Genomic DNA, 25,834 nt, shown 5'->3' on the forward strand with positions numbered 1-25,834 from the left:
GGGGGCACGTGCACCCTTCCCTGGGTCCCACCTCCCATCCCCTCTCTACTGTAGGGACTCCCATTGATTCCCACTGCTCCCTCCTTCACGCCTGGGTCCGTCTCCCCATTCTCCCTTCCCCTGCCATAGCAGAGTCTCTGTGCCCGCCACTCTTCCCCCTGTTACATAACAGGGTCCCCCAATCTCCCCTTGCCAGGAGTTGTGTGTGCCCCTTATTCTGGCTTCCTCCCATAAGTCATCCATTCTCCACCCCATGCCAATGACTGTGTGCACCCGTCCCCCCATACCAGGGTCCCTCAATTTCCCCTTCCCTCCCGCATGCCAGAGACAGAGCACGTGTCCTCCTTCCCCACCCAACATTATTTGTCTCCTTTCTCTTTAGGAGATCAGACGCTCAGCGTGTCCATGTATTATAACTCTTGAGAGGCTGGACAGCGCTGAGATGGGGTTATGCTGGAAGGCAGTAAAGGGTGCCATCAGCCTTTCTTTGATCTATAGACAATTGCGGAGCTGCTTGACGCTCTGGCTCTGTTAGAGGCTGGGGCGCTGTGTGTACCACATTTCCCTCTTTCCATTTTCAGATTTCCTCCCAAATCAATAGAGGTCTGCCCGTTGATGCCTAGAACATTCCCTGAAATTCTGGAATTGATGGGCTGCCGTGTTGAAAAGTGGTGGCGTGATCGACAGGTCACAAGTTGGGCGTAAGGCCTTGCAAGCTTGGCCAGCTAAGAGCGGAAGGGGAAAGTGGAGCTATACAGCCCTGCAAGAGCTAGTCTGACCTTGCCAGAATAGAGGAGGACAGAGAGGTCCAAGGGGGAGGGGGTCAGTAGCCAAACCGAAGAGACAGTCACAGAACGGTGGAGCCACTGTCAGTGATCCTGAGTGGTGCTTCCTGCACGGATGGAAAAGCTGACCTGAGATTTCTGGTGCAGATAAAGAACAGCATAAAATGTGGCCTTCTGGGAGCCTGACCAAATGTAGTGAGAGGGCGGAGCATACCGGAGACACTTGCACCATCGGTCTCTGCAAGGACAAGTGATGTGAGTATTGTTGGTTACCGGTATTTTGTTCGGCTCGTGTTCAGTGGTGCAGGTGATTGGGCTCCCATTCTTACCCCGAGCTTTTCCTAATATCCAGCCTAAACAGTCCCTTTTCTCTGCCTCTCATTGCCCTAGTTCGAACTCTCTCCCTTCCGCTAAACAGGGGGTTTCCCTCTCCTCCTTGGCCTTTGCTCTTTCCCCACCCCATCCTTGGCTAGCTCATAGAATCATAGATATCAGGGTTGGAAGGGACCTCAGGAGGTCATCTAGTCCAACCCCCTGCTCAAAGCAGGACCAATCCCCAACTAAATCATCCCAGCCAGGGCTTTGTCAAGCCTGACCTTAAAATCTCTAAGGAAAGAGATTCCACCACCTCCCTAGGGAACCCATTCCAGTGCTTCATGTCCAATCCACACTGATTTAGTTCTTAGTTTCCTCGTCTTTTCCCACACAATCGCTTGTGGCGTTGCCCTTAGTCTATCAGTCTCTTCAATGAGGTGCTGAGAATTAAAGGCTCAGTTCAGCAAAGTCCTTGCGCCTGTAGACCCAGTTGCAGCTATCGTATTGGCCTGGGGAGGGAGAGACAAACTATCTCAGACCAGCCCTGGTCTCTTAAGGGTTTGAAAGGCCCCTGAGACTGGTGCAGTATCTGATATGGAACCAGTGCAAAGAAATGATGCTATATACGCCAGCCAGCCAGGCCTAAAGGCAGTGGCAGGGTGTTCACCTAGCTGTTTCCTAGTGTCCTGTCCAGCTAACCCAAGGTCCTGCTGTTGCAGGAGACAGCATGGAGCAGGGAAGTGCCAGTATCACCGTGGAAGACCAGCCTTCTGAAGGGAGTGCGTTTCTAGCCATTGTGTCTGTACAAGCAATGAGCTCATGAGCCCCAAACCTCTGCACTTCCCCCAGGACAGGTACCCTCCTCCTCCAGCCTCCTGCAGTAAGATCAGAGCCAGTTACTCAAAACTGCCCTCATCTTCCAGCCAGCATCCCGCAATACGTCCTGCTACAGGGACTGTGGGAAAGCATTTGTTCTCTGTATAAAATCTGTTACAGGCCCCAGACACCAAAATGCCAAGCAAAGCACATAACCTTCTTCTGAAAAGCTCTTGCAGGTCACAATTACCAACACAGTGTGGTGCTGTTGCTGTTTGCTTTGTGGCTATTGACAAGGATCCCTGCTCCAAGGGAAAGCCCAGCTAGGCAGGTAAGGCTGAGCCCAGTGGAGTGTCACACTTTTTTTTTTTTTTTTAAATGGTCTGGTTCTGTTTTGGGAGACGTTTGGGCAGTGTCTGTTCATATCTCACTTGCTCTACAACTTGTCCTCAGAAGAGCCTGGGGGTTTTTTTTGGATTGTTTGCTTTGCTCTTGAGATTGGTCAGTTACATAGCGTAGTGCCACAGAAGTGCTTCTGATTGGCGTAGAGAAGTGTCTAACCATTGTGGCAATCAGAACAGGACGTGTTTGGAGGAGAACAAAGAATGTAACATACCTTCACCGAGGAGGCTCGTGCTGTTCTGTGCAAAATAACCATTTGCTTTGTAAGTGGGGAAATACCCCAGGATTTGGAGTCCTGCAGAGATTCACTCCTGACCCTCATCCTGCTGAAGATGATGCAGTGTACCCTGTGCTGTTTACCGTCTCTCTCTGCATCTGTTGGATGGGATCATACATGAAAGGTCCTGTCTGCTCTCTAGGGACAAAAAGATGCCATATCACTTCTTGTAGAGCAGGGTTTGACCTAGTATCTTTGGCCAAATCATTCCCCCACAGTACTGTCTGTATATCAATGTACCTAAACTGCATCTTGTAGTCCATTGCTCCTCCCTCACCTGCCCCTAGGGTGACCAGATGTCCCAATTTTATAGGGACAGTCCTGATTTTTGGGTCTTTTTTCTTATATAAGTTTCTATTACCCCACCCCCTGTCCCAATTTTTCACACTTGCTGTCTGGTCACCCTACCTGCTCCCCCTGCCCAAAGTCAGAGGCAGTGAAAGCCAGAAGGGCTGTTACTTCTCTGAACTGCACTAGTGTTTGTGTAGGGGTGGCTGTTCTGTGCCTGGGCCACATGCAGAGGTGATGCGTACGGGGCGGAAGAGAAATCAGCTAAGACCAAGCTGCTGTAACTTCCCATTTTCATTTCACTGACAGCAGGACTGGGCCCCTGGTTTGCAGAGACCTTAGGCGGTGGGCAGGATGGTTTTTACATTATAAATTAAACAGAACTTCAAACCAGCCTCTTGTGAATCCACCTAGTAGTAGATTTTATTCGGTTCCAAGCACACAAGCCTCATCCAAAGGCTTTTCTAGCAGAGCTAATGGCCAAGCACTTTCCTTTAGTTTCCTTGAACACCATTGCTTCCCTTGGGGAAGAATCCTTGGCGGAGGCACGTTTTGCATCCCCTTCTCTGCCTTGCCCCTGGCTGCACTTTGTCAGGTCACAGCCCCCCACCCTAGGCTTGCTGAGCCCAAGGAGGCATAGACAGTGGGTGTGGAGCTAAAACTCCTGTGAACTGCCTGGGTTCAGGCAACCTGTGTTGGGATTTAGGGTAGAATGGGGTTTGGAGAGTGAGTTGACAGCAGGAGCAGAGGCACCAGTCCACAGCTGGATGCCCTGGAGAGTGGAAGTGCCCATGCAGGGTCCACCAGGCAAGGCTGCATGCACATCTGGGCACATCCAGCCGCTGCTCCTTGTGTAAGACTCTGCTCTGTGTCCATGGAGCCCCCATTACACCCAGTAAGCACTCCCTATGCATACAGGGCACCTAGGGCCTCTGCCCTGTGCATATGGAGCACCCATCACACCCAGGAACTGCTCCTGGGCATATGGGGCACCCAGGGACTGAGCCATGTGTGCATGGAGCACCCGTCACACCCAGAGACTGCAACATAAGCACAGCACCTAGCAAATATTTATGCTGCTGTAATCAAGTCCTTCTGTGTGCAGATCCTGACCCCATGCACTGATGGCCTGTTGTGGCGTGTAATGGGCATACCATAGCTGGGACCAAGCACCCATCTCCCCCAGGAGCCACGCCATGGCCAGGGAGAAGCCATGGCACCCACCAGCCATTGCAGAACACCCACTGCACCATGTGAGCTGCATGGGCATGCTGAGCAAACTCTCAGGGGATGTCATGCGGCCAAATGCCTAGTGACCTCAAGGGTCTGCACCCGCCATACATGCTGACATCCTGTTTCCTTTGTGTTTTAGAGGCTGAGTGATCCGTTTCCTTCAGGAGTGAAGTGTCTGCTGTGCCCAGAGATCTTCCCATTGCACCCAATGCATTCAGTGTCCACAGACTGGGATCTCTGTACGCACCACACGACTGGTCCACCTTGCAGTGAGCAATGCACACTGGCCACCTGTGTGTGCACCAAGAGGCTGTCACATCCAGCGACTCCTCCCCAGGCACCAAAACCTACAATCAGCCTCTCCATGAGCGTGGAGAGAAGCTGCAGCAGCCACCAAGTGACCTCTCAGGGCCCCAAGATTCACCACTCCAGCCAGTGGCCTCTGCCTGCACATTCCACGTGTATCTGGCTTGGCTCATTTATACATCCAGGATGTTGGTGAGGACCTTTTCCTGCTCCTCCATCATGAAAATGTCTCAAATTCAGGAACTAGCCAGGGAGGAGGTGTCACTCCCAAAATTCTGAGACCAAGTCATTGCTCCATAGATGGGCAGCTGCTTGGAAATCGGCTATTCCATGTGTCACTCACCAGTGCGGCCTCATTAATATTCTGCAGTTATTACACTCCTTTAAAATGGCTATAGCCCATTTAACTCAAAAGATCCCAACATGCCTGACAAGCCACCTGGAGCAGCAGTGAGTAAAACTTTAACACTGGGGGCTGAAATAGCAACTTGTCAGGAGTCTGAGAGTCACAATTCTGGAATATATTTACATATATTTGCATGATTTTATGTCTAGTCACATTCCCCCTTGATGCATTTAGAAAACGAGCTTAATCTGTTTAGCTTAACCCCTTAACAAAGAGAAGGTGACTTGATCAGTCTGTAATTATCTACATGGGGAACAGATATTTGATGATTGGTTCTTCAAACTACCAGATAAAGTTATACCAAGATCGTATGGCTGGAGGTTGAAGCCTGCAAACAAGGTGCATGTTCTTAAGAGTGAGGGTAATTAGCCATTGGAACAACTCACCAAAGACTGGGGTGGATTCTCCATCCCTGGCAATTTTAAAATCAAGGCTAGTTGTTTTTTTCCCTAAATGATCTGCTCTGGTTCAAACAAACAATTGAGGGACATCCTTTGGCCTGTGCTTTAGAGGAGATCAGACTAGATGATCCCAATGGTCTCTTCTGACCTTCTAAGTCATGAATCTAGATTTTTAAGGCCAGACATGATCACAATGATCATTTAGTCTGACTTGCACCACGCAGGCCAGAGAATTCCATCCAACCATAGGTGGATTTGATTGTATGAACACTGTGTCAGGATATTGCCATTTCTACATTTCCCATGTTAAAAATTCCCTTTCTCTTTTTTCACTTCTCCCTGTATTTCCTGTTCTCCTTTTACTAGTCACTTTTCCTACTTCTCCATCATTTCCCCTTTCTACTCTATTTCCACATTTCCCCCTCCATTCTTCTACCCTCTGTCTGTGTTCTCCTTTCTGTCCCTCACAGCTTCCTACCTCTAGCTCCTAAATCCTGGATTCTACGTATTTTAATTACTAAAGAATTCATGGGTCTCGGTGGATAATGCTTTACAGCATGGAAACCAAGTATTAGCAATCATTAAATAAACAGAAGGGTAAGGCGCATGCGAGGACCAAATGTGCTTCCACAAAAATGGTGAGTTGCATAAAATTCTGAGTCCGTCACCCAGGAAGATCAGTAGGTCTGTTACACGTTTGGCTCTCGGTGAGGCTTTGAGCAGATAGAAGTGTTGATTTTTGCAAGGTCCTTTTGAAACATGTTCCCTTGTTGGGGGTGTGATCTAGGATGGATTCGCTGGGAAAGGGCGGACAGTAACGTTGCAGTTACAGGGCCAAGTTCAGAAATGAGTCCAGGCTGGTGTCATTTACACAGTGGGATGCCAAAGAAGGCGTGAGTTACGCTAACAGACTCCTGACCACTTACATCCTGTCACGTACCACCACTGAATTTGCCTCACCGAGTGCGTCTAGGTGGTGAAACCTCACAAGCCAAGGAGTCAGAAGAGATGAGTGTAGCAAGCAAAACAGCTGATAGGAGATAAGTTGAATGTTCAGGTTAGTGCTAACCCAGCTTTAAACTCACCCACTCTCTTCCAGCTCATCACTATACAAGGTTTTCTACTGGACCTGGGAGGTGCTCAGGGCCTTTGCCAGGCAACCTCTGCTCCTGGAAGCTGTAGGCAGCCGGCACTTTGCAGGACTGGATCCTGCATGATTTGCGCTGGCTCCAGCAGAGGGCGCCCTGCTGCAAAGAATGATCTCTGCTGCTCACAACGCTTAGGGGCACCAGTGCCTCTCTCGTTCTGGTTTAACAATCACCCAGCTGTGCTGCAGGCTTATGTTGGGCCAGAGCCCTGGCTCAGCTGCACCAGAATAAATCCTTTGACTTCAGGAGTTAATCTGGATTCACATCCGCATACCAGACGGGACTCCTGCCCTGTGCCGCTCATAAAGTGTTACCTCACTTGAGGACAGCTGCATGGGTGGCATCATGCACTCTAGTGAGATAGCAACCAGTAAAGCCCACCCTTTAATTCAAGCACCGTGTGGCAGCGTCCAGTTAGCGCCGTGCTAGTTCTCATGTCCTGTGCGGAGCCTAGCACCAAATGGAGTGGGAGTTTGTCTGTCTGTTTCAAATATTCCAGCATATCTGGGGTGTTTTATGCATAGTTATCACAGGGCCAGTGTGGAACAATGAGATCAGCAGCGGCTCTGGTTTGAACGGTCACCAGCAGTGCAGGTGTAAATCACACCAATTGGGGAAAGGCCTCTGGCTTTAAGGAAGTTTGTTTCCCATTTCCTACCTGCCACCCTGGTGCCTGTCCCAGCAGCTGCCTGTGCTCTCCATCCAGCTCTCCCCAGAGTAGCTGCTCCGGTGCCTTGATGCTCCTGCTCCAGCCCTGGGGTGTACAGCTCCCTTGGCAGGGCTCCTTTCTTCAGGGTGTTAGATCTTAAATACCCTCAGCTGCACTAAATCCCTCCCAGCTGGCAGTGCCTCCCTGAATTCCAGATGAAAACCCAGGCAGTGGCTGGCTTGGCGGAACCACTTCCTGTGGACAGTGCTGGGGTGGGGTCCCTTCCAGGGTGTGCCCAAACACCCCATCTCACTAGAACACTCGATTACCCAGCTTTTTCCATTGCCCAGGCATTTATCAGACTGATCCAGGTACTGACGGGGGAGCATCATGCCTCCTGCTGAAGGAAGGCCCAGGGCCATGAAGGCTAGAAGGTGGGCAGTGCCCGTGATGTCTGGCGTAAAGCTGCAGTGTGTTGTGTGTGTTGGCCGTGCAGAAAGGGGGCGGGATGTGACCTGAAATTGCCCAGATCAGGGTGGGCTGTCTGACTCCACCTTCCCCTGGGTTCTCTGGTTCAGCTGGAATGATCTCTGACTAACTGGGGCCAGGGACACGGATGGTGCAGGAAGATAGGAAATAGATTTCTCTGCAGTTATAAAATAGATTAATCTACTGCTCGGCCCCCCACACAAATCTAATCGGTTTGTTCATATTTAGAGCTTTGGCTAAGTCCTGATTTGATTTAAGAACATGTTAAAGTTGTTACTCTGCAGTCCTAATCTGATTAAGCATCAAGCTAACATTGCCTGTGTTCATCTGGAGGTTTATTTTCCTAACTAGTAATTTATTTGGGGCATATTCATTCTCTCCATGGTAGAGAAGCTGCAAAGCGATTACTTTTAGAGAGTTCCCTAGACCAGTTCACATGGGGTGAAATGCACCCATTCGTGCCTAGGCCTTTTGCTAGCTGTGGGCACAGGTGGATGATACCTCTGTGAAATGGGGCAGGGACAAATTCTTCTCCTACCTGGGGCTGCTCATCTCAAGCTAGCAAATGTGCTCTGGAGGTGGGAGTTCAACTGATAGTGATAGAGGAGGGGTCTGCCCCCAGTCGTATTTCTTGGCAAAACATGGCTTGGGGCAGTTAGTATCTGGACAGTGAGGGAGACTCCCAGAGCAGTCAGAGAAATGTCCTTTTTCCTCTGTAGTTCAGCTGAGAGCACCTTCTCTAGTTTAGTCTGAGATGCGTAAATCTGCATATGTTAATATAACCTAGGCTTCCGCAGTGTGGCTCTATCCCCCTCCCATGGCTAAACCACTCAGCCTGAGGGTACGTCTACGGATCGGTGGGTAGTGTTCGATGTATTGGGGATTGATTTTCATCGTGTCTCTTCTGGATGTGATAGATCGAGCCGCTAATTGATGCCCGTACTCTATCTCGGCAGGGGAGCCCCGGCAGTCGACTCGCCACCATGAGAACAGCCAGGTAAGTCGAGCTAAGATACGCAACTTCAGCTACACGAATAGCGTAGCTGAAGTCGAAGTATCTTAGTTCGAACCAAGGCCGGCTCTAACCATTTTGTTGCCCCAAGCACGGCCACACGCCGCATGGGGCGCTCTGCCGCTCGCCGGTCCCACGGCTCTGGTGGACCTCCCGCAGGCGTCCCTGCGGATGCTCCACTGGAGCCACGGGACCAGCGGACCCTCCGCAGGCCCACCTGTGGGAGGTCCACTGGAGCCACCTGCCACCCTCCTGGCAACCGGCAGAGCATCCCCCCCGCAGCATGCTGCCCCAAGCACGTGCTTGGCGCGCTGGGGCCTGGAGCCGGCCCTGGTTCGAACCCCCTCGCTAATGTAGCCCAGGCCTGAGAGTGGATGTGAGCCACAGGGGCTGGGTCTCTGCTCAGAAAGCAGAAATTCCCACTTAAAGATCCAAAGGTCTCAGGTTCCATCCCCTGCTGTCTTGGGTACATGAAGCAAATGGGGGGCGGGGGTGTTTGTTTTTTTAATTCCATTGTCTGTTTACCTGGTGGGGGAGGGGGGGCTCCCTGCTTCCCATCAGTATGTCCCTCCAGCTCGAGCGGAGGGGTCAAGGGTCTCTGTGCACTGCTAGCAACCAGAGGCACTGCCCCCACAGCTCCCATGGGCTGCGCTCCTGACCAATGGGAGCTGCAGAGCGGGCCCTTGCGGTGGGAGCAGTGGATGGAGCCCCCCTTGCTGCCCCTCCCCCTGGGATTTGCAGGGACATACCGGTCGTAGCCAGGCAGGGAGCCTGCCAGTCCCACCAACCCTCCCTCCCAGCATCAGTGGGGGTCCTGGACCACCCCCAGCTCAAGTTTTAGTTAGGGGTATATAATAAGTCATGCACAGGGCACAGGTCATGAATTTTTGTTTACTGCCCGTGACCTATTCATGACTTTCTTACTAAAAATACCTGTGACTAAAACATAGCCTTAAACATAAGTACACAGATGGACATTGAAAGAGGGCACAGCTATCACCTGTGCATGGTATTGTACACCAACCAGCTAAGCCCCCTGTGTGGACAGGGTCTCAGTCAAGGACCCTGGACAGAGGAGTGCTGAGCTGCCATCAGGCCAGGGCTGGAGGAGTGTAACGATGCTGGTTCTGGCAGGACCCAACGCAGAGTTCCAGTTCAGGACAAATTGCTTAAAACAGGGCCATTACAGCCCAAGGCTGGGGTTTTTCCATCTCTAAGGCAAAACAAACCAGCCAGCCAGAGGGAGCTGTGGTTTTGCCTCACTGGCTAACCACAAGTCACACAATCAATTCACTTAGACACTCAAGTTTCCCAGTATCACCATACCAATGCCACTCGTTATGGGGACAAATGGTTATGAAAACCAATAACCTAATAAAAGAAACAGTTCTCCCAATCCCAAAGGACCAAGCCCCAGACCCAGGTCAATATACAAATCAGATCTTACCCACAAATCACGCTGTTACCAGTCTTTTAGAATCTAAAATCTAAAGGTTTATTAATAAAGGGGGAAAGATATAGATGAGAGCTAGATTTGGTTAAATGGAATCAATTACATACAGTAATGACAAAGTTCTTGGTTCAGGCTTGTAGCCGTGACAGAATAAACTGCAGGTTCCAATCAAGTATCTGGAGTACATCCACAGCTGGGATGGGTCATCAGTCCTTTACATAGAGCTTCTGTTTGTAGCAAAGTCCCTCGAGAGGTAAGAAGCAGGATTGAAGATAAGATGGAGATGAGGCATCAGCCTTTTATAGTCTTTTCCAGGTGTAAGAACCTCTTTGTTCTTAGTGTGGAAAATTACAGCAAAAAAGGAGGCTGGAGTCACATGGGCAAGTCCCTGCATACTTTGCTGGGTTACAAGGCATATCTGCCTTCTCTCCATGGGTCAATTGTGTAGCTGATGGTCCTTAATGAGCCATCAAGCAAGCTAGGCAGAGCTGACACCAACTTCTCTGGGGTGTCACCCATAGCATCGCAGAAGTTTGAAATACAGACAGTATAGAACCGATATTCATAACTTCAACTACAAAAATGATACACGTACAGATACCATAACCAGCAACCCATTACTTTGTCTTAGACACCCTATTTCACCCCTTTATACAAGATTTTTTTGCCACTACAGGACTTTGCAACAATGATCTATACAATCCCAGTTCACGTCAATAACGTCACAGGGAGCCAAAGGCCTGAGGTGGAGGGGATACAGGTCCCCCCCTCCCTTCAGGATCAGAGTCAGAGGGGTCCTTAGAGGGGTGGATTACAGAAGTGGCTTCAGGACTCCGGATTCTGCGTCAGTTGCTGGGAAGGGCTAGCAGATGGATTTCCTGCCAATGATGCTGCTGACTATTGCTGAGAGGGGGAACCATGGTGCAAGAATGCGCTTATCACCATAACCCCTGCCCCATCTTACATGGCAAAATGAACCACTGACTGCAAAGCTCTGCCCGCTGAGTCCAGCCTGTGCAGTTCCTGCAAAGACAGGAAGGCAGGTCCCGCTCCTGGTATTGAATCCACACTTGCAAACCTTTGTGCCTGTATGGAGTCTGACTGAAATCAACGGAGTGTGCCTGTGTGACTCCAAGTGCAGGATCAGGCCCCAAAGGAGACCACCTGGGAAGGAGCAACCCAGAGAGATGAGTGGGATCATGCTGCACTCCTCACCATTGCTGGTGATATAAAGAAAAATGCACTAGGCAGCGGGGAGGAAGGAAACCTGCCTGCACCTGCATCTCTCATATTCCTTGATTCCACAGAATCTACCATTTCTTATTTTTTAAAAAGTGCACTTCTAATCCTCGTGTGCCTATAGAGTAATTGGTGTGATTGAGTGTAACCAGTGCTGGAGTCTGAGGCAGCCTGAAATGATAGCTGAGAGAGGTATGTGGACATACCAGTTCAGCTCATTAGGGAGACAAGGTGGGGGAGGTAACATTTTATTGGACCAACTTCTGTTGGTGAGAGAGATGCTTTTGAACTACACAGAGGAGTTCTTCAGGGTGGAACAGATTATTTAGCATAAGTAGTTAGCACATATTGTAAGGGATCATTCAAGGCAGAGGGGCCTGTTAATACCTCTCCAGTCATAAGAGAATCTGTTCCGCCTTGCAGTTTGGAGTACCTGTCCCAGCCCTGAAGAAGAGCTCTGTGGAGTTTGAAAACTTGTCTCTCACCAACAGAAGTGGATTCAGTAAAAGATATTACTTCATCCACCTTGTCTTTCTAATATCCTGGGACCACCATGGCTACAACTCCGCTCCATGCAGTTGAGATCACTGAATTGTAACTTCTGGATCAAGGCATGTTTCTGTTTCGGCTGCAGCTGAAGGAGTTACATAGATGCAGAATGTGTAACGTCTCCACTGGGGATCAGGGACTAGATTTGCTTTTTCATGCTAAAGTTTGGTGTTTATGAGAGAGGCAGATCCCCATGTGCTGGGTAGGTCAGTGTTAAGGGGGAGCTATGCCAGACTCTGAAGTGCTCATAGGCTCTGCACGGAGGCATTGCAGAAGCAGGAAGCTTTGTTCTGTCTGGCTCTGTTTAGTTGTTTCCCTTTCTCTGTGCTGTTAAGTTTACTCAGGGTGGTTTTGTTTTTAATTTAGAGTAAAACTTGCCAGACTGAGAACACAGCTCCAAGCAGCGGGTCTGCAAATGAGGTGGGAATGCGAGGCTGGTGTGAAGAGAGCTGCTCGCACCTTGGAGCTCCGTACACTGTGTGTCAGTCACTAAGGAGAAATCACATGCACAGCAACTCCAGGTGGGCTGGGCAAAGGTTGGAGCCCTTTGTGGAAGCCTCCCCCTCAGGAACATAGGACTGGAATGGACCTCCTGGCTCCTCAAGTCCAGCCCCGTCACATAGTTCTCTTCCTAAATTTACCAAGCTCCATCTTAAAACTAGCTAGGTTGTTTGCCCAGGACTGAGAGTCATCTTGTTACCCCCTGCCTCCAGAGTGCTCCTATATAACATGGCACTTGTAATGAAACAAATGAAGGATTGGCTAAGGAAAGACAGAGATTCCAGTAAATCATAGAATATCAGGGTTGGAAGAGACCTCAGGAGGTCATCTAGTCCAACCCCCTGCTCAAAGCAGGACCAACCCCAACTAAATCATCCCAGCCAGGGCTTTGTCAAGCCGGGCCTTAAAAACCTTGAAGGAAGGAGACAAGTGTGTGATGGAAACAAATGGCTACAATACAAAACAAAATCATAAAACCAGGTTGGAGGCTTATTAACAGTTCCATTTCCTAGCTAAAAAAAGAGGGGTTTTGCCCCAAAGTTCAGAATGGTGCAGAGCTGGCTGGCTTCACTGGAACCAGGATCCAATCTTCCATGAAACACCCCTTCACAACCCGATGTCTCTGTTCCCCAGTACCTCCTCGCAGCCCTTCTTTGCACCTGTTCCAGGTTGGATTCCTCTTTCTTGAAGACGGGTGAGCAGAACTGTGCAGCTGTTCCAGCTGAGGTCCCCCTGCTTGGTACAATGGCAGCAAGCTCAAGAACCCTTGAGCTGCCAGCACCTGAAGGCTACTGACTATTGACACTGATCCTACAGTGAGATCTCACGAGGTGTCTGTGGCAGGACCAGGCCCTAGCCCAGCTATGGGTGAGTAAATTGCTCTTCTCCAGATAGGGACAGGGAGAGGCTTGACCATTTGGCATGGTAAATAGATAGGGGCAGCTGATGTGGGTGAAAGAGAAGGGACAGTTGTGTGTGTGTGTGTGTGTGGGAGTTAATGATTCACACACACACACACACACACACCTTTCCGGTCCTGTAAGTAACAAAGTACAGGCCTGCCAGCCTCAGCTCCCTGCTGTACCCCCACTGCCCCAGGTTGCATTCTGTGGGGCAGGTTTTCCCTAGGAGAGCAGCTATCAGCCAAGAGGGGAGCCAAGCCCCTGGGCCAGTGTGGCTGGGACGGAGGGGCTTCTCTCCCTGCCAGCATCCTGCAGCAGGTATCTTATTACGGCCAGTGGTGCTGTGGACTGAACAGGGAGTCAGTGTGCCAGCCCCTGCACCTACACTCAGACCTCTCTGCCCTGAAGAGCTGAGCTGAGCTCCCCTCCCCACCCGAGGAAGTGTGTGTGTGGGGGGGGGCGGGGGAAGAGTTGTTCTCTGCATTTTGCAGCTGGACCTAGTGAGGTCGGGAACCAGGGACTGGCCCAGGGTCACCCAGGGGACTAGAGCCTGGCTCGATCGGAGACCTAACCCTGGGGCTTCCCCTCAGCCTTGTGTCAAACGGGGGTGGGGGTGGCAGCCAGCAGCCCCATGGGGCAAAGCCAGGAGCTTATCGAGCAGGCTCCAGCTCCTGGGCCGCTGCTGGCTGGGCAGTGCCAAAGAGGAGACCTCCTCCGGCGCCGGGATCAGCGCTCCCCGCCCCACCACCCCATCGGCTCTCCCGGGATACCGGACCAACCCCTCCCGCGCCGGATCAGCGCCCCCCTACCCCCGTAGGCTCTCCCGGGACACCGGACCAACCCCTCCCGCGCCGGATCAGCGCCCCCCCCCTTCTCCCTGGACACCGGACCAGCGCCTTCCCCCGCCACCCCCTCCCCCCCCCATCGGCTCTCCTGGGACACTGGACCAACCCCTCCGGCGCCGGGATCGCTCCCCGCGGACACCGGACCAACCCCTCCCGCGCCACGCCTGGGGAGCCGCCCCTCCACCTGAATCCGGCCTGACCCCGACCACCACCTGCTGGGGCCGCCCACCTGGGCAACGGGCCCCTCCCCGACTCCTCCTCCTCCCGCCCGGGCTGCGGTCCGGCACCTGCTCGCTCGCTCTGCTGGCGGGATGAGCGCTGCGCTGCAGCCGCCTGGCTGGGAGCCGGCGGGATGGAGCCGCTGCCGCTGGCCCTGGGGCTGGCCGCGCTGCTGGGTGAGTGAGGCTGAGGCTGAGCCGAACGCGGCCGGGCCGCGGCCGGCGCCCGAGCTGGGCGCAGCCGGGGAGAGTCCGGGGGCGGGGGCGTCCGGACTGTTCCCTGGGGCAGGGACCGGAGCAGTCCCGGGCGGCGGAGGGCGAGAGGAGCAGGTGCGAGGCGCGGGCGGGCGGGACTCAGCTCCCAGCCCGCAGATCGGGGGGCTCCGCGCCTCCGAGGGTGTCTCGGTGCAGCGCCCGGAGCCTGGCAATCGCCCCGGCGCTTCTGCCCGTCCGTGCACGGGCAGGCTCCGGCCGCCGTCCCGCTCCGGGCTGGGGTCACCGCTCCCCACCAGGAGCCCCCCCATCGGCCTGGGCAGAACCGACCCATTGCACAAGTTTCCAGCCCCTGGCGCTGAGCGCAGCCTCTCCCCGGGGGCGGGCTGGAGGCGCTTCCCCAGGCTCCGAGCCAGCCTCGGAGGGACCCGGGCCCCCTGGCCAGGTCCGCCTGGCCCTGCTGCTGTGGGGAGAGAAGTTTGTGCCCGGAGGAGCCAGCCCTGGACGCTGCAGCTCTGGGCCAGCCTGGGCGCCTTCTAGTCTCATGGCCCCAGACGCATCAGCCTAAGGGCAAAAACCTGTGCGGGTGCCAGTGGTGAGATAATGGAGCCACAGGGATTGCGTCTCCCTGCCCCCAGGCTGTCAGCATGGAGGGGTGGTGGGTTGTGCCCTGAAACAGGACAGTGGGTGTCCCTGGCGTTTTAAACAGCTGGTCTCAAGGTAGCTGTGGATGTTCTACTTGCCTGGGCAGGAGGACCCAAAGTACAGGGAGGAAGGGAAAGGCTGGATAGCCAAGCTGCTTCCTTACTGCACATAACTCTTGTGCACAGCATAGCCTGTCTTTACCACCCACTGCCCCAGCAAAGGTTAAACACTCTACTTCTTGTGTGCCGTGCACACGGGTACAGTGGCTTTTGACCCCTACCTGGGTCAAACTGAGCCGAGCTTTCATCAAAGGCTCTGAAGCCTTCCTCTACACAGACTGTCAGGTTCAGCTTTCTACTCTCAGCTGAGTGTCAAACTTTTTTATGTAAGTCTCTCTTGTTTGTAATGCAGTGAGTATGCATCATGCCTCTTTGTTCTCTGAACGAGATTTGCTCAGACTTTCCAAACAGAAAGTCACCTTTATGGAAGGAGACCGAGCCCCAGAAATATCAACCAGAAAGGACAATGTTTTGGAAAGTTACAAGCAACTGAAAACAGGGTTTGAATGAGAACCATTAGGGAACCTTAACTGTGGTAGTCCTAGAGACCTTCCCGGAATGATAGATTGATTCCAAGCACTGTTAGAATCATAGATTATTAGGGTTGGAAGGGACCTCAGGAGATCATCTAGTCCGACCCCCTGCTCAAGGCAGGACCAATCCCCAAATGGCCCCCTCAAGGATTGAGCTCACAACCCAGGGTTTAGCAGGCCAAAGCTCAAACCACTGAGCTATCCCTGTCCCCCTCTGACATCCTGCATTACCCAGGCCACTGAAGTTCATCTAGGGATTCCTGCATCAAGCCTGTTAAGTCCTGTCTGATTTAGCGTGGGATTCGGTGTGCTCTGTACCTGGTGTATTTCTAAGGTCCAGTCATGGAGTTATCAAAATGTTTTTCTGTGAAAAGGACTCTGGGTTTGGCTGCCAAAGCAGCCTTGGTCTTCCAAATCAGTCTGCTTAGGCGGCTGTCACAAACAAGCGTGTTAGTTTTGGAAGAATGTGCTGCATACTAGGCTCAGTCTGCGCTAGAAAATTGCAATGGTTTAACCACGTCAGTCGGGGGTATGAAAAAGCCACCGCCCTGCACGGCGTAGTGAAGCTGTCCTACGTCCCTGTGTGGACAGTGCGACGTTGCCAGACAAGGGATTATGTACGGTGACAGGAGACCCCGGCCCATCGGCACAGGAAGTGCATTGGCATAGGAACTGTACATTGAAGCGCTGCCGCACCACGGCTGTGCTGCTGTCGTGTTTTAAGCATAGACAAGCCCCTAGTCTGCCCGGGGAGCCCACAGCAGCTTTGCAGTGAGTGCTCCTGGATATATCTTATTGCTGGCGATCACAGGCAGACAGAGGCCATGTCCGCACTACAAACATACGTCGACCTAAGGTTACATCAGCATGCAGCTGCTGCAGTTATTACATTGCTGGTGCATGTACGCGCTAGACTCCTGGTGTCGATGGTGCACTTCCTCACCAGGAGCGCTTGCATCAGTGCAGAGTGCAGTGCGCTTTACTGACATCGATGTGAGCTGGTCAGGCACGATGCTCACGTCTTTAAGACACAAGGCTGTTCAGGAACCTGCAAGCAGGGACATTCTTTCCTGATTGGTGAATTGCCTTTGGGAAAGTTGAAATGCTAATAGTGATCATGGGCGAGCCAGCCTATCCCTTGCTCCCCTGATTCATGGAGCCGTACACTGGCCACTTCGACAGCACCAAGGAACAATTCAATTACAGGTTCAGCAGGTGCAGAATGACAGTTGAATGTGCCTTTGAGTGTTTGATGGGTTGCTGCCCATGGGCAGCAGGTATCAGAGGCAGGGGGAGGCTGTGCCACCCCAAACAGCCTAGCATGGCCATGCTCATGCTCCGCCCCCAGGCCAGGCCCCCTCATGTGTTTCCTTGTGCTCTCCCCTGGCTGGCCGGCCTCCCTCCTGCTCCTGCAGGGACTTAAGGCAGCTGGTGCTGGGGCCACACTGCCCAGAGCACAGGGGCTGGGGATGGCCTGGCCACCCGAAGCACCCGGGGCTGGGGCGCAACTGCCCGGCGCTCCTGGGCTGGCCCCCAGCACACCAAAGCTGGCCACTGCCGGGGTCGCGGTGAGGGTGCTCTGGGCTACTGCAGGGGAGGGGGGCAAAAGGGAAGGGCGAGCTGAACAGAAGGGGCAAGGGGCTAGCCTCCCCCAACAGCTGTGTCACTGACCGCCCACGTTGCTGGTAGTGTTTACTTACAAGCTTGGACTTCAGTGAGAAAAATATCCCAGTGGTTATAGCTGTCTGCCGTGTTCTGCATAATATCTGTGAAGCTGGGGGGAAACGTTTCCCCCGGGGTGGAGGTGGAGTGGCTGTCTGCTAAATGTGAACAGCCAGATACAAGGGCTATTAGAAGAGCTCAGCATGAAGCTGTATGGCTCAGGGAGGCTTTGAAGGACCATTTTAATACTGAGCCAGAGTAGTGCGTGTGGTGCTGCAGGGGGGTCTACCTGGCCTTGCTCATTTGCAGCCCAGTATGAATCTTGTAGTGAGTGCTGCGTACGTAGGGCTATAACATTGTCAATGCACCTAGTGATAATGTCTGTGGAGATGTTATGGGTTATGTGGCAAAGTGAAGGAACGGGAAGTTGGTGAGTGTGAGACCTGCTCAGCATCAGACCACACATGTTGTGAACTAATAAAGGATAATTTTGTTCCAAAAATATAATTTTATTATGTAACATGAACCGGGAAATTTTAAAAAATTACAAATCTTAATCAATGAAGAGAACAGAACTTCTGAAGGGGAAAGAACACTCATTCCCATTTCAGGTACACGCAAACCAATCGTGGCTTTCACACGTCAGTGTATGTGACACTGTGAATGTCTTTAATGTCTCCAACGGTGGAGTGGCAACAGTAGTGCGTTGACCCCTGCTGCCACCTGGAATATTGGGGGCAGAGGGGTATAGGGAGGTCCCAACATTGAATTCTCAGTGGGCTGCCGATGGGGGCGAGCATGGGATTGTTGAACCTGCAACTCTGCCAGAGTCCACAGCATCTCAGTTTGCTGTCTGAGAAGCGCAAGTACCTCCTGCTTGCATGTTCCTCTCCACTCCGTCCTTCTCCAGGCTGTCTGCAGTGATGATCCTCCAGGCCCTGTGATCCTTCTCTGATGCAGCATTGGCTTGCAGGATCTCCTGGAACATGTCATCCCAAGTCCTCTTCCTCCTCTTCTTTCAGCACCACATCATTTGTTGGCCTCCCTGGCCTTCTGGTACTCCTACTGCGGCTCCTTGGGTTTCATGCAGTGCTGCTACAGGCCCCTGTCGTAGCCCTTCTCCTGCCTCCACCAAGCAATCTGCTTGTAGATGTCCATGTTTCTGTGGCTGGGTCAGAGCTGTTCTTGCACAGCCTCTTCTCCCCACAGGCCCAGGAGATCCAATATCTTCCGTCTGCTCCTGGCAGGAGTGCGTCTGCAGCGTGTAGGTAGCATGGTCAGCTGGGCAGTTACACTCAATGATGGAGAAGTGCTAGGTGCTCACCACACTAGGCAACCAAGATAAGGAATTTCAAAAATTCACAGGGCTTTAATGGGGAGGGCAGTGGAGTTCACAACGGTGACCATAGTGGTCACTGCGGGGCATTGTGGGATAGTAACAGCCAATGTAAGTAATGCAGTATCTACGCTATTCCTGTGGCAACCAAACTACATTGACCGTGACTCTCCACTGCTCTTGGCACTGATGTTAGGTCAGCGTAGCAGGGCACTTACGTCTGTGGGAGCCAAATGTAAGTGTAGACACATGCACAGCTAGGTTGACTTAAACTGCCTTGTGTCGACCTAACCATATAGTGTAGGACCAGGCCACTCAGAGATCAGGTGGAGGCTGCAGTGATTGATGCTGTTTCTGCTGTGCCACTTTTTACCATGCGTTGTTTTTTACTCTTGTGGTTCCCACAACCCTTCCTTACCTGAACTGTTCTCTTGTCTTGTCTTGATCTAATTTATGGAAATCTGCTGCCTGTAGCGTGTGGTTAATCTGTTTGTAGGGCACCGTGTAAGTGTCTATGGGCCTTTATAAATGATTTGTGATGATATAGCTTATAGAGTCAGGGACAGCGCTAATCCTGTTAAAAATGCTACCCTATGGATTCCGAGCCTTGAATTGCTGAAATCACCGCGAGCCGGAAAAGGAAATTCATTTTTAGTAACTGAAAAGCACTGATGCTAATTGTGAAATAACTGCGCACATATCTGTGATGATCACAGCATTGGTGATGTGGGCTCGCTGGGGAAACGTGTCCTGCAAGTCTGTCACTTTCCTTCATTTGGCACAATTGGTGAAATCTGTGCAGGTACTGGAATGGGTTTTCTGTCTAGTGTAAATAGGTAGGTTCTCAGGCAGTCCTACCTCCTGCTGGCTTCTTTCCTTCACCCCTTCGACACCAGGCCTGTCCCACCAGCTCTCTAGTGTTCTAGGGCCTGCGAGGCAGGCTATGTCCTGGACCCAGGCTGATGATTGGTTGTCATAATCTTTCCAGTAACGGTCTGGACCATTGCAATGATATGACTGTAAAACAGGCGCCAGGCTTCTGATTCTGGGGTGGGTATGCAGTGTAACTATCCCATGAGGTTAACGCCATGTGACTGGCCTGTGGTAACTGATGCTGGGCTCCCCTACTCTAGCTATAGCAGGAAGAACTTTTCTGAGCTTCTCTGGTACTGGAGGGGGTGTTCTGCTCTCCGGAAGGGACTGAACTGCCCCCAGCCGCCTGGCTAGATACATTGTTGCAACATGGGAGAATTGAGCAAGAGAATCGGGAAACTCCTCCTGAGATCCAGCTAGAATCATAGAATATCAGGGTTGGAAGGGATCTCAGGAGATCTAGTCCAACCCCCTGCTCAGAGCAGGACCAATCCCCAGATTTTTACCCCAATTCCCCAAATGGCCCCCTGGAGGATTTAACTCACAACCCTGGGTTTAGCAGGCCAATGCTCAAACTACTGAGCTATCCCTCCTCCCCAGGCTGTGGAGTCCCCCCTCCCGCAAAGGAAGTGGCAGTAGCTTAGGACATTAACAAGACACTGCTGTAAGGAACACGCCTGCACGGGGCCCTGGGGAATGGGAGTGACTGTCTATTTCCAGCTCGAATTTCCATGATCCTGTTGTAACGCTCTGAGGCATGGCCAGAGCTGTCGCACAGAGTGTAAAGTTCCATAGTTACAAGGTTTAACCTGGGGGTGGGGTTGTGACAAAGCAGACTCCATAGCCCTCTGTGGGTTGGGGGGGGTCTAAAATTCCAATGAGTTGTCTCCCTGGCAGAGTCTGATCCGAACTTTCTAGCAAAGGGACAAGACCCGCCCGAGTTGTTTCTGGACCCATCCTGCAGCTAGCACTGCGCTAGGGACAGAAGCTGGCAGGTGCATCATCAATGTCCTGGGTTTTCAGCTTCAAATACGTCTCTCTAAATGACTCTAAAAAGCCTTTTTCAGTCATCTCAAATGTACACACAGTCAGATCCCAGGGACAACCAGACCCTCTCCAGAGGCTGCTGTTTCTTCCAAAAGCCCCTCTCTTCATGGTCTTGTTTGCAAATTGAAGTCAATTACCTGAAAACCAGATTGACACTGGTTGTAGCACCCGCAAGGCCTGGGATGGGGGCTAGGCAGTGCATTATATCTGCTGTGTATCTGTGCTTAACTGGAGCCTAAATTCACAGAATATCAGGGTTGGAAGGGACCTCAGGAGGTCATCTAGTCCAACCCCCTGCTCAAAGCAGGACTAATCCCCAGACAGATTTTTACCCACCCCAGTGTAAAAATATTGTCCTAAACCAGCACCTTGTGCAATGAATGCCTAGCACAAAGTCATTCCCCGCTCCACCCCTACCCCTGCCTGGGGTGCTAGGTGCAGGACCAGCTCCAAGGTTTTTACCGCCCCAAGCAGCAATAAGAGAGGGGAATAAAAAAACAAAAAAGCCACAATCGCGATCTGCAGCTCTACTACCGCCACTTCAGTCTTTGGCGGCAATTCGGCAGCTGGTAGAGCTGCACTCTGAGAGGGAGTGAGGGACCCACCACTGAGGACTCGGATGTGCCACCCCTCCCTGTTGGCCGCGCCTGGAGCCGGCACTGGCTCGGTGCCATAGTAACAAGGGACAGACCATCACCAGCATTCCTGCAGACTTGCGAATGCTGATTCAAAAGCCTGGTCTATAGAAATATTTTCATTTGTCTTTTAAATTTCCTGGAATGGAAAAAGACTGTGAATTCATCTGTCTGCAAAAGGGGAGGGACCAACGCCAAAACGGAGTAAGGGAAACGTGCATCTCTTCTGAAGCTGGCCTGCCTGAGAGCCTAGATTCCAGATGAAATAGTCTCCGTACTTCACCAATTTTCTTGTTAGGGAAATACCAGGAACACTCAACAACTGAATTAAACTTTGTGTCAAACTAATTGTCCCTTTCTTCCGTTCGGCGCAGCGAGAGTTAACGCAAGTCAGCCAACTTCTATCTAGAGTAGAGAAGTCACATTTTTCATGAATTTTACTCTCTTGAGTATAAAGCGCCTTCTGCCCCAGGGTCGTGAGAAATGCAGTGGGGGACTTTCTCAACATGCACTGCTCCTAAGGCCAGCTCCTCATATCTCTTCATTTATAAATAGTCACTGCCCACAAACAGCCTAACTTTCTACGCCCCTGCGTCAGGGAAGGGAGGTTCCTGTTAGTGAATGTTCCTTTTCTTAAAGGCTAATATTGGGGTCCGTTCCAGCAAAATATTACTTCGGCCTCCCTCAAAGTCCCTTTTTTTGGATTTTTTCCCACTTTGGTCTCCTGTGACGCTTGCTTCTGAGCTGTGCGTGTGTACCAGCAAGGGTCCATCATGTGCCTGTCTTTCGGTTTAATTTCGTCTCGGTTTCACATCGGGTAATCATCTTAATCCTATAGAGCCAGGTCATCAAAAGAAATCTGTCTTTATCCTTTAATTCCCAAATGTTTAATAGCTTATAGGGTGGAAATCTGATTGGGGCAGTGCCGTCTGGAATTAGGAAGCACAGGAGAACATCCAAAGTCTTATTTCTGTGACCTTTCCAGTTTTATGAGGTGAGGTTTTTGTCGGACCTTGAAATATCCCAACTGGTCTCAGGACCCGAAATCCAAAGTATGATGTCCCAGTTTAAATCTTGGAGGAGGCTTGCTCCTACCATTCAGCCAGATGGGGTCAGAGCTGGTTTGTTAACTAATCCTAGTTTCAATTGCAACTAAATGATAAGTCCAGTGTGATATGTTATATAATCTGCACACACGCTTCGGTGCAGTTCATCTTGTGGATACTGGGAACTAACCTGGCCAAACACTGAAGGGCATTGATCGCTGTTGCACTGGCCACTCAAACCCAGACCGTGTCAAGCAGGAGTCAATATTGTCAGGCTGTAATGAAGCTAATGCCCCTGGCTTTTAATTCATTCTGCTTAACTTGGTAGCTCGTGCACTTTGTCTTTGAGGCTGTTTCTGGCTGAGGAGCACTTTGCCCTGGGCTCCTGAGATGCTCCCTATTTACCGGAGCATCGGTGGCAGCGTGTGATGCCAGGGGCCATAGCCGCAGCCTGACGCTATGCTGCATTCTGGGTTTACACGTCTTTTCTCTCTGTCATTTTCAAATCTGCCTGCCTGCCCTGGCATGCAAATACCTATTCCCATTGGCTGGTGGCACCTGCCCTCTGTGCCCTGCTGCAGCTGCTATGTCAGTAGCTAGAGCATGTGCCTTTCCTCTGGGCATGTGGCATCTTGTGCAAGCCAGGTGTCCTCAGTGCTTGGAGCCTGGACACCTCTGCTGAGGGAGGGGGGAGTGATGCTCTTGTCTGAAATGCCAATTGCTGCCTGGGGCTCTGTCTGACTTGCCCCACATGCTCACCGTAGGCCAGCTGCAAACTCTGCCACACACCCAGACCCTGAGTGGGGTTTGCCCTGCGATGGCACCTCATGCCCCTGGCGGCTGCTGCGGCACTGAGGGGAGGAGGGTGACATCTCCATTCTCAGCACTCGCCCAGGCAGCTTGCAGGGATGGGAGAGGGGTTTGGCTCCCTAGAGTCCCTGCTACCTGCATTCTCTTCCTCCCTGTTTGACCCTCGAGGGCCCCGCAGGCCACTCTGCACCTGGATGAGTTTGTGTCTGTGCACTGGGACTAGGTCCTCCATCCTACTGAAACATGTGGGGCCCTGGAAACCTACTTGCTGTCAGTGTATGTGGTTATCAGCTGATCTCTGTGGATATGACCCCAGGGCACAAGGAATGCAGGAGACTGAGGTTGTTGGAGACCTGGCGGTGAGAAGTCTAACTGGAGAGCGTTCAGTCTTAATTCTAGCTTCTGCTGTGGCATTTAGTGCAGCCTCTCCTCTTGTATGTGTGTCCTAGAGCAATGGTCATAGCTTCTCTCTGTGCTGTGTGACAGAACTGGCCCCGGCCCTGAGACGTTGAGAATAGTGCAGGTGTGACAGCTGCCACGTTGGGGACTGAACCAGGGACCTCCCGAGCTGAAAGAATGAGCCTCTCCAGCTTTATTTAAAGAGCCAGGCTCTGTAGCTGCAGCACTCGCATCCCGTGTGGATTGGGATGGGGGCGGAGAGAGGGGAGATGCACAACACCGGCTGACCAACAAGGTATCATGCACCACCCAGGGGCTGACAGATGCCTGGAGTTCTGGTCATGTCTGTAATTCTGACTGTTAAGAAAAATAAACCCAGCAGAGTGAGACTGAACAGAATCTAGCCAGTGTTAATTGCTGTAACAACTCTGCAATCCAGTCCAATCCCAGCAAAGCAAACGCACGCTGCGGTCAGGGGAGGCCCCTGGGGTGGATGCCTGGGAAGGAAGGAGACCAAGCTGTGCATTGTTTATATAGACCTGAACTTTCCAAAGTATTCAGTGATTTGGGGGCTCCAATCTGAAACCCACTGAAAAGGGCCTGATACGTAGAGTGTGGGTGCTCAGCACTTCTGGAAAATCAAGTCCCAATGAGGTGTAGAATTGGGCTCCCAGAATCGCTGCTCACTTGAAAACTTGGGCCATTTGTCTCTTGTGGATAGAGTCAAGTGATATAGCGGTGGGGATTCCCCGTCTGTCTGCACTGCGTACAGTTCAGGCCACGGATGCCCCGTATTGCCATGCACTAATATTGGGTAAATCCGTATCTGTGTGTTCTGTTATTTTGGTTGGATTAGTCCTGGCTGAATCCAGCAGGGATCGGAGTTGGCCATCCAGGATGGTACCAGCACTGCAGTTGGTCTGAGAGACGGATCTCAGCAGGGCTTTGCCTGCAGGAAGCCCCCAGCTGCGGCCCAAGGGCTCCTGCTCCACAGGCATTTCTGCTGCAGAATGCATACGTGACACTGCCTCTACTGACCTTGCTGCCCCTCCTGGGGGTACCCTGGTTCCAGGCCCTCCGAGGGGGGGCAGAAAGGTCTTGCCCCCAGGAGCCCTGCTCAGGCAGCTTGGAGGCCAGGGGCCTGAAGAACCGTGGCTGGGAAGGAAGGGTTTGAGGCAAGGCGGAGTGGGATGGGATTTCTCCTCCCCCTGGCTGTAAGTGAATCTGAACTGGGCACTACAGGTGGAGTCGGTGCCTGGTAAAAAGTATCTGGGGCTCCCAGCAACAGTATCTGAGTGGGGGAAAAGGTGCCACAGCTGGGAATCTCCTGTCCTCTGCAGACAGATCTGTCTCCCTGTCAGGCCCCGCTTCCCTCCAGGGGAGAGGAGGAGACACCCTGCAGAGAGAAATGGGCAGAGCTTTGGTATTAGGAGCTCCTGGGTGCTGAGCACTTGTGAAAATCTGGTGGGACTTTCTGGACCCCATTTGCGCAATGGGAGTGATGGCTCCACCTCTCCACCTCGCCTGGGTCTGTTTAGAGTGTAAGTGCCCAGCCCGGTCCCCTGGCGGGGTCTCCGTGTGCTGCTGTAGGTCCCAAAAGTACAATGAAAGGGGCAAGTGCTGAATCCATGAAGGGAACAGAGCTAGATGGGCTCAAGGTGCAGAGAAGGTACCTGTCTGCTGTCTATCTGTCCAGCCTTCACTAAAAATTTCCCACGGGCAATGCAGATGCTTAACTTCCCTGGGTAGGCAAACCCTACGACTCAATTCACACTGAGGCAGTGTGTGCATTTGAAGCAGAATTCTGTGTGGATGCTCTCATTCCAGGAGAGCATCCACACAGGGACGTCATTAGGAATAACTCCCCTGGCAACAAGCCCCACCCCTCTGGGTCTGGAGTACAAATCGCACCCGAGAGCAAGGGCCAGGCGTGCCTGGCTTTCTGACTACCTTGAGTTCACTGGAGTCAGCAGTCCAAAGTGTGCTCTGCTGCACCTCGGACATAATTCACGCTGTGAACTTTTAAAAGCTGTGTTAGTTTATATGGGCATAAGTAAATTGTGATGGTTGAAGGATCTGTCATAGCTGGTAGCTGTGAGCCCATAGCTGGACCAGGGTCACCTTCCCTTTTGGGGGACACAGGAGTGTCTGGCCCAGAGGGGACCCAGAGTGGGAAGCCCAGATGGAAGGTGAGGAGGGGCTGGAGAGTCCATCCACCTTTTGTAGGGTGGATCTTTCCCTGGCGGAGGGTGAAAAGTCTGCATTTAAAATGCCAGACCCCTGTCCTGTGCATCAGGTTTTAAGGGAAAACAGGGGGGCCTGGAGGTGGGGGAGTCCATCCA

The 25,834-nt window shown here is 52.1% G+C and overlaps 1 protein-coding gene and 1 long non-coding RNA gene across 2 annotated transcripts in view; both read left to right on the forward strand.

The window, feature by feature from the left end:
- The first annotated feature begins 432 nt into the window (after positions 1-432).
- Positions 433-4,965, forward strand: LOC142047891 (uncharacterized). Its single transcript, XR_012657190.1, has 2 exons — positions 433-1,040; positions 4,256-4,965. It is a non-coding gene; the product is annotated as an uncharacterized LOC142047891 (long non-coding RNA).
- A 9,350-nt stretch (positions 4,966-14,315) lies between these two features.
- Positions 14,316-25,834, forward strand: part of ESAM (endothelial cell adhesion molecule) — an 83,400-nt gene continuing 71,881 nt past the window's right edge. The window contains exon 1 of the mRNA XM_032769992.2: positions 14,316-14,411. Within this exon, the coding sequence (XP_032625883.1) occupies positions 14,369-14,411 (43 nt within the window). The 5' untranslated portion in view covers positions 14,316-14,368. The remainder of the gene's footprint in view (positions 14,412-25,834) is intronic.

Source organism: Chelonoidis abingdonii, chromosome 18 (assembly GCF_003597395.2).
Source record: "Chelonoidis abingdonii isolate Lonesome George chromosome 18, CheloAbing_2.0, whole genome shotgun sequence".
Taxonomy (NCBI): Eukaryota; Metazoa; Chordata; order Testudines; family Testudinidae; genus Chelonoidis; species Chelonoidis abingdonii.